Source organism: Setaria viridis, chromosome 7, assembly GCF_005286985.2.
Source record: "Setaria viridis chromosome 7, Setaria_viridis_v4.0, whole genome shotgun sequence".
NCBI classification, from domain to species: domain Eukaryota; kingdom Viridiplantae; phylum Streptophyta; class Magnoliopsida; order Poales; family Poaceae; genus Setaria; species Setaria viridis.
The window spans coordinates 14,890,961-14,900,259 of NC_048269.2; the positions used below are offsets into that span (position 1 = coordinate 14,890,961).

Here is a 9,299-nt window from a genome sequence, read left to right on the forward strand (position 1 = left end):
ACCTCTAGCCGCATGAGCAACACAACATGCATGAAAATCAGCCAATTTCTCTGGATGCCGAGAGAAACAATTCTCGGAACTATGATTGGTCTTGCCACAATCCTTACATGGTTCTAAATATGTACCTTTAGGTGGTGCATTGTACCTCTGAGAAGCTGTCAATACATTGTAAGGCACTGACATAGGAGGAGCAGACATAAACCAAAGACGAGTCCCTTCAGCAAGAAGATCAGACAAAGCACGAGCCATGGTCAAATTAGATGAATCATGAAGCAGCCATTTACGAATGGAATCAAATTCTTCCCTGACTCCCATGACAAAACGATATATAAAAATCTTATCAATAAATTGATGTGCTGGATAGTTATCCGTTGTACAGTCACCTATCATGGAAGTCAGAGAGCCCACAAGACGATCAATAGCAGAGTAATACTCATCAATAGTCATGTCATTCTGCTCAATTGCATGTGTTTGTTGCATGAGAGTATGCAAAAGGGCACCACTATCCTGAACATAGCATTCCTTCAAATGAGACCAAATAGCCTTGGTTATTTTAAACTTCCTAAGACTCATAGTCATAGATTGCTTAACACTATTAACCATAGCAACCATCACTTTAGCATCATTGATTTCCCAAATTTGGATGGCATCAGAATTGCTAGGATTAGTCACAAGACTAGGAGGATCATCAGTTAAGTGGAAGTATAGACCATAACCCCTCAATACAGTCTCAACACAAAAGGCCCATTCTGGGTAATTTAGGCCATCTAGAGTGATATTGATGACAATAGCACTAATATGCGACATATTGGAAACTGCTACACTTGATAATAGAAGAAGGTAGCAGAGATCAGTTACCACAGGCTTGGTAGAAGAAGAGTAGCAACATGATGGTGCTGCAGTGGAAGGAGGCCACGACCCACTGATGAAGTCCACAACGAGCCGTGGCAGAATATCAGTAGTAGAAGGCTCATAGCAGATTAGAAGTTCAATAGCTTCCTCTATTCTCCTTCAGGACAAGGTGCAGACGAGCGGCAATTGGCCGCGTGATGACGATGGAGGCCATGATGGCAACGTGATCCATGATGGGCAGACGTCGAGGACGAGCTGGCGGGCCGGAATCTCTGTTGATGGTGGCCATGAATCTAGGATGAATCGATGGAATGCCAAGAGGAGCCGCAACAGGTGGCGGGAACAAGTCGTGATGGGCCAGCATAGACGGGCCACAATGGCAGTAGGAGACAGGCCGCGATGGGCAGTGGATGAGCGCGCAACAGGTAGTGAAGATCGACAAGCGGCAGTCGCGAAGGGTGACATCCGCGGTGGTACCGCTATAGCGGCAAAAAAAGAAATCGTAGGTGAGAATTAGACTAATTTCACACCCTAAACCATGCTCTGATTCCATGTTACTAACCTTGGAGTTTTGAGAAGAGGAATCCATCTATCTGTGGAGATGACCATATCTTTATAGAGAGTCTCATGGGAATCTAGAGAGTCTCATGGGAATACAGAAAACCTTTATACATTTAACACTAACATCATGGATGCAAGTGATGAGGACATCACCTACTCGGATACACCCACATTGGCAACTTTTGATTCACATGTGAAATAATTATTTATCATGATTGTAATTGATATATTTGATGAATTGATGCTGCACCATGATGTGTGTTCGTTCTCATTATCAAAAACACATACGTAGATCAAAACGAGTATTAAACATACATGGAAGGTATGGAGAACCAAAGAATTTGATTGGGGGCCAAGCCAAAGTATTCCTAACATCCTCCACTAGGCCACCACGTCACTTTTGGCCCAAGGAAAGAAAGGGATCCAATCCAACACGCTTTGAAGCTGGATTCGGACTGCAGTGCTATACCAACTTGCGACGGCCGCCACGACCTCATCCGGACTCCGTTTTGAGCGTTCAAGTACTCCTTAGAATACTTATGAAGTCTAGTTTCATATGGATCTAGACTCATATCCATATCTGTTCTCATATACATATCCATATACCAACTTGCGATGGCCGCAATGACCGAATTACTAGGTTTTCTGTCCAAAGGTGTTGCGTCGCCATATTTTGGCCCAATGGGCCGTGTATCAAATTGCGTCCATTAGGGACACGTCCTATGGTTGCAGCATGACCCCAACACCCCCTGGTCATCCTCCTATGTATTAATAAGGATTAGAGCTGCCACCAACAGATTGGGTTTTGTTTTGTTGAAAGTTTAGCCATTGCTACTTCCTTGTAGACTCGTGTGTCGACTAGACCATCCGTTCTACTCGATTCAGAACCCCAACTTTGTGAGTTCAGATTGGTTTCTATCTCCATATTTGCAATTGAGTTGCTTGTTCTACTTGTTCTTGCTTGTTCTTCGATTGGTTGCAGGAATTACCCTAGTGGTTTAGTTGATCGTGCTCCACAAGATCACGGTGACCATTGGATATGGTGTATTGGTTGCTAAGGTGCAGCATCCTTGGATGGTTGTAATTAGGCCATGAGCGTCATCTCCATCCCCAAATTGAGTTATCCCCCTTTTCTCATCGAAAGATCGGGAAACAACCCTAGCGGGTTCATATCAGCAAGGCACATTGTGGATTTTGTAGAACTTCCTACTGGGGAAGGAGTCAAGATCTGCGATGTGTATACAAAGTGCAATCATCTGCTACTTTGGTGTGACATACCGAGATGTGGAGAAGTCAATCAATGGAGATCCTGGGGAAAAGAATGCCCTTAGGTAGCTCAAGTCTATAGAATCCAAGCAAGCGACAAAACATCATAAGAAGAAGATCCAAAGGAATACGACCCTGAAGAAGGATGGGAATTCTAAGCAAGCGGAGAAGATTTAAGAAGAGTTCATCTGGCATCCTGAGGACGATTATGCTTGCAAAACCTATCTGCGCAATGTGAACCTGATGTTCAAAGATTAAGACAGGATTATCCATGCCTTCGGGGAAGGACAAACTAAGGACTAGATGTTTGTATCAACAACCGCCTCTATCTGTCTCTATTACCACTACTAGAAAAATGACCATTTGTCCACTTCCTTAGTACCGGTCACATTTTGACTCGGTACTAATATTAGCATTAGTATCGGGTCCAAATTTGGGACCCCACGGAGGTCTTTTAGTACCGGGTGGTGTTACGACCTGGTACTAAAAGGTCTAAAAACATTTAGTACTAGGTCATAACACCACCCGGTACTAAAGGGACACTTTTAGTACCGTGTGCTGTTATGACTCGGTACTAAAGGCCCTCCACGGGTTACTTCAAAAGGAAAGCATATTTACCTCCATCATATATGCAGCGTAGGTGGGATGACAAGGAAGGCTCCCGCGAGGTTTTAGGTCGTGAGTTCGAATCTCACAGACCGCGCACGACACGAGGCTACCAATTGCACAACCGGTACTAGGGGGTTTGGAATCAATACTGAAAGCGGAAACCCCAGGATTGTACGTTTTAATCACAGAATGGTGCTTAATATAAATAGAATTTGTTGTAGTGGTATAAACATCTTACTTGTTTATAATAGCAAAGGCCGGTAATTTTTTTGAACTCATATATTCAACAGCTATGATGAGTAGATTATATACCGAATTGATGGCTAGATGTTCTCATATTTAAAGTACTTTGAAGACTTATTTTTTTAGAAAAGGTCCAAATTACTACCCTAAACTATGAGCATAGTTCAGATAACCCCTAAACTATCGAACCGTTTATTTTCTCTCTCCGGTTTTCAAAACCAGTACACAATACACCTTCTAGCACTAATTTTTGCTTACGTGGTAGCGATTTCATATCACGTGGGCTGATTAATGGATGCACGTCATAGGTTCTGCTGCTCGTCCGTTCCTCTTTCCTCCTCTCGCCCCCGTCGCCGCCCTCACGACCCGCGGCTCTAAGCCAGCCCCCCAGTAGTGCCTCAAAGCAGATAGCAGCGCGGTGACGTCCCTATGGAGCTCTCCTACGCGCACCTCCTCAAGCTCGCCGTGCGAGCGCAGGTGGAGTGGTCGCACATCATAGTGACGCGAGCGGCGGCGCCATGGCCGGCTCGCTCGAGCAACGTGAGCTCTCGGGGCAGGGCGACGTCACTGCCGGAGGAGCATCTTGCGGCGGAGGCAACCCAAATCGGTGTGCCAGGTAAGCGAATCGAGCGGTGATGGTTTGATTCCAGCGAAGGGGACCATGAATCGGCAGGCGGAGAGCAGCTCCGGACGGGCAGATCCTGCGTGGACGGCGGCGTCAAGGTTGGAGCAGCGTCCGATGTCGTCAAGTTCGGATCTCAAACTCCACACGAAGGAGCTGCAAGTGCAGGGAGCGGAGCAGCCAGACTGCCAGAGCTCAAGCTCCGGCCGGGACTGGTGACTACGGCAGGCAAAGATCGAGCTCTAGCGAGGATTGCTCCGGCTTCGTTCGGCTGCGAACCAAGGGCGCTACTTCGCGTTAGATAATGGGACTGCGATGGGAGCACGGGCCGGGGGCGGCGAGCCTGCCGCCCCAAGGGTGACGGTGGGGTCGTGTGGAGTTGTCGATTGGTGTTTGAGTCTTCACTCTCAAACAAATAAAATTGGGTCGGAGTCACGTACAAGCAGTCTGAGCAGCATCCACTTTGCGACATGTAACGTGAGAAAATCATTGATACAAATCATTTCAAGCTTTGATACCCCATCATTCGATGCAAAGAAGAAGCAATGAAAATGAATTGGACGCGATTTAATGAAAAGCAAAATGCAGATGATGTAAGAAGAAGCAATGAGCGGAGCTCGGGCTCCAGCCAGGACTAGTGGCTGCGGCAGACGGCAAGCAATGGTCGGGATTGCTCCGGCGGCTCCGTTTGGCTACGGGCCAAGGACGCTGCCTCCAATTGGAGAACAGGGCAGCGATGGGAGCTGGGGCCGGCCACAGGGGCAGCAGGCCAAGGGCGACGGGGCGGAAGGAGGAACGGAACGGAGTAGAAGATGAACTTTCAAGTGGCATTAAACTACTGCTACATAAACAAAACTAGTTTTGATTAGGGACAAAACGTGTATTATGCAGTGGTACGGTTTTGAAAATAGGAGGGGTTAAATAAACGGTTTGATAGTTCAGGGGTTATCCAAACTTTGCTCATAGCTCACGTAGTGATTTGGACTTTTTTCTATTTTTTTTTTTTTTTGCTAACGTATCTCATGAGTATTAACATAGAGGCTCCTAAAGAAACATCCAATTAAGTAATAGTAGGATTTTCTCATTGAGTTTTTAATTTATGCACTAAATGACTTGGATTTCCAATAATAAGAGATCAAATGAAGAGATGCGGTAAAGAAATTACTTATTGTATTATGTAATACTTTACTGTTTTGAGTTGTTACACGCTACATTAGAACCTAAATACTTCAGAAAAAAAATAAAATTAGCAACAACTTCGAAAGTATTAGGAACTACTATACATTGAAGCCACATTAGAGCTTTCCGTTATAGCTGCAAGTAGTCTTGGCATCGGAGGCATATCAAGCTCCTGAAGACCCTCTAGAACTCGAACAACTTCACCCATTGTTGGCCGATCAGACTCATTATCCTGGATGCACCAGCATGCTACTTTGCAAACTCTTTCTGCCTCATCCAAGCTGAAGTCACCATGTAATTCTGGATCCACCAAGCTCTGCACATCTCCCTCGTGAAGCTTGCTGATGGCTTGCACAGGGAAATAGGCAACACAGCAGCTGCTGCTAGTGTGAACCACAGATGCATTCCTTCTTCCTGATATGATTTCCATCAGTACCATGCCAAAGCTATAAACATCAACTTTTGATGTAATAGCAACCCCGCTAAGCCACTCTGGGGCAAGATACCCCATAGTTCCTCTGAATGTAGTTAGGACCCGGCTAAAATCCCTTCCTACAACCGAAGCCAACCCGAAGTCTGCAATTTTAGGGACAAATGATTCATTGAGAAGCACATTTTCTGGTTTGATATCACAGTGTATGATGCATTCGCGGCAGCTCTGATGAAGGTACGATAATCCTCTAGCAACTCCAATGGCTATCTGATATCTGGTGCTCCAGTCAAGGACTGTAGCTTTGCTCTGGAACAGATGGGAATCAAGAGAACCATTGCACATGTGCTCATACACAAGTAGCCTCTTATCACCTTGGCAGCAGAAACCAATCAACTTGACCAAGTTGATGTGTTGGATCAGTCCAAGTGCGCCCACCTCTGCCCTGAATTGCTTCTCCCCCTGACGAGCACCGTCAAGCCTTTTTACGGCTACAGCAGTAAGGTCACCTAGTACTCCCTTAAACACAGAGCCAAAACCTCCTGCTCCCAGCTTCTCTGAGAAATTTTTTGTAGCGCGGCCTAAATCGGCGTATCTAAAGGCAACAACTCCAACTCTACCTTCACCGGTGACATGTGACGATGACGCACCGCACCAATTCAATCTGTTCCTTGAAATCACTAGGAGCATCATGAGCATTATCAGCCCAAAACCGATAACGCTTGCAGCAATAACAACTCCAGCTACCGGTCGTCTTCTTGTACCTCTCGGAAAATCTCCGGCGGCAAGGCGAATGTACAGAGTATCCTGAGAGCTGATCTCGATGCCATCATTCTTGTTCACACTGAACAACTCCCCATGCCAGACAGAGCACTTGCTGCCCTGAAAGGAGTAAGCAGTGCAGGAGCAGTTGCTGCGGCATGCCCATTCGCATTCGCTCCGAGTCGCAGCCACAGCATCCTTGGGGCCATAGGGCAATGTGACACTTGCTATGGGGTGGAACACGTCTGTCGAAGCTGAATCACTCCTGTTGGCATTGCAATCCAATGGAGTGTTCCTGGAACACCCTCCTGTCCGGTCACCGAGCTCCCAATCCCCAGGCGACGCCAGGGAGAAGCTCTCCATGCACTCGCAGGGCGATGGGGAGCTGCCGGTGCAGACGGTGAACGGCCCACACGTGGCGTAAGGGCGGCACGGATCCACGGGCTGGACGTAGATGCTGTGCCATGACTGCTCCGCCTGCGACCACACGTTGAGCTTGGTCTGGCCAGACGTGTCGAGGGAGAGGAAGGTGGCAGACGACTCGTCCGGAGAGGTGTACATGTAGTACTCCTCCTCGTCGTTGTCGACGTACTCCGGCACGACCAGCCCGCTGGTCTGTGGGTTCATGCTCAGCAGCGCCTTCAGCGCCGGGATCTGCATCGGCGAGTTGTCTGGCGACCACGACCAGTACACCTTGGAGGGGTAGACCCGACGGCTGACCATCACCCTCCTGGTGCCGTTGGTCTCCAGCCCCACGCTGAAGGAGCCGAGCCCCGGGTCGGTCCGGCTCTTCCACGAGATGCCGACGCGGTTCAGGCCGGTGACCTTGTTCCAACCGATCTTCGCGCCGGGGAGTGCGACGTCGGTCGGGTCGTCGAAGCTCTGCCACAGCACGGCACTGGACGACGGGTCTTGGACGACGAGGTTTCCAGTGGCCAAGAGGATGGCAATGGTGGTTGCGTTGCTGGTTCTGTTGTTATTGGTGATGTGGGTGGACCAGATGAAGGGTTGGGTTGAGTGGTTGGAGACGACAGCAAGGTTGCCATCGCCGGAGATTTGGAGCTTTGTTGCTCTAAGGTCGGGGTCGGCGATCGGCATCTCCCGGTTGGCGACCCAGACGGGAGTGAGGAGAGGGATCTTGTTGAACCATACGGCGAGGTACCAGCCGGGAGAGGTGGACGACTTACTGTTGTTGCCGGCGTCGGGCTGGAAGAAGCCGAGCGCGAACTTGCCGTTGCTGGAGACGAGCTTTTCGCCGGCGGTGAGCACCTGGCCTGGCGCGAGAGTGTCATCTTTTGCGGCGGTGCTAGGAGGAATAATTGTGTGCAGGGAGAAAAGGAGGAGGCCGAGGAACAAAGGGAGGGTAGGCATGGCTGGTATGGGCGTACTGTGCTTGCCCTCTGCCTCTGCTCTGCTATTCCAAGAAGGAAGCCTAGAAGAGCAGAGGAGATAGGTTTGAGGAAAAACACACAAGGGAACCAAGACAACTGGCGACGACGCGACGCCGCTGCATGCGTGCAGGTCAAGTTCATATAGATGTTGATCAAAACAACTACAGCACTGTGACACAAAAAAAAAGAGACAACTACAGCACTGTACTTGGCGGGGACTTGGAACACGTACTTTGGTCAACAATTCTCTAGTGGAACCTTCCCTTGGAGAAAACGAGTAAAGTTTTTTCAGCGTCCCATGGTAGCTACACCTTGTTTGGCTTCATTTGTTGAACTTGAGAAAATTGTATAAAATGTTTACGTGTATAGCATATTGACATAAGTTTAAACACAAACTTTGTCTAAAACTATGATACTTAGTATATATGCTCCAACAAAAAGAGATAAATAAACTAGAAAGAACACATATTTGTCTTCATTGTAGAGCGCAACATCATCATATTTTTACACAAAATTTTGTGTGGAAACTTATTTGAGCATGCTATGTGTGTATGCATTTTTTTTTTGCAATGTTCTCATGTGCAAAAAAAGAAAAACAAAGTCCAAATAGGGTGCCTAACATGGCAAAAAAAATTGAACCACTTGTTGCAGGTTGCAGGGACCATCACCTCCGATTCATTGTCCCAGGGACCATCACCTCTGAACCGTCTCATTGTCCCATTCTGTACGCGGCAAGTTGAGGAAGACGACTAAGACCATGTCGACAAGCAATAGTGTATATAGCGCATTCTAAACGTTAACTTCTAGAGGTGATTGCACATCCGATTCGAACTGCTGACCGGTGGCGATTGCCTTATTTGTCGAGGAAGGTTAATCATTTAAAATATTTTCATTTCGTTTATTCCCAGTGTTGATAAGATCTTATCCAAGATCCTTTCTGCATTCCTAAAAGACGAGGATGTGTGTGTTTTCCCGGTTTTTGTGTCCTTTTTTCTTGGGACTAGTTTTTGGCTCCTTTTGTAAATCCGGTATTGTGCCTTTTCTATATCCCTCAGAAATTCAGATGCTTGCAATCACGAGCAGAAGTGATTTTCCGATTAATTCCATAACTAATTGGTATAGCATATTTACCATTGATAATATCAGCATGGAAATAAAGATGAGCATTAGTAATGCATGTGGATCGACTTGTTATGATGTTGCTGAATGCTGATTGATTCGAGACAGCACTGGCCGGTACTGCCAACCACTTGGCCACTTGTACGTAATGGATGCATGCACTGCAAGAGCATCTTGGTACCAATCTGCCTTGGAAGATTACTTTAATTTGGTCAACCATTACAAGTGAAACCATTCGTCTACTCAAACAAAAGCAACTGAACCA

At 47.2% G+C, this 9,299-nt stretch overlaps 1 protein-coding gene across 1 annotated transcript; it reads right to left on the reverse strand.

The window, feature by feature from the left end:
- Positions 1 to 5,301: 5,301 nt before the first annotated feature.
- LOC117862433 (G-type lectin S-receptor-like serine/threonine-protein kinase At2g19130) lies at positions 5,302 to 8,041 on the reverse strand. The gene has a single exon (XM_034745913.2). It carries the CDS (start codon positions 7,893 to 7,895, stop codon positions 5,421 to 5,423), a length of 2,475 nt encoding a protein of 824 aa, XP_034601804.1. The 5' UTR covers positions 7,896 to 8,041; the 3' UTR covers positions 5,302 to 5,420.
- Positions 8,042 to 9,299: the final 1,258 nt, after the last annotated feature.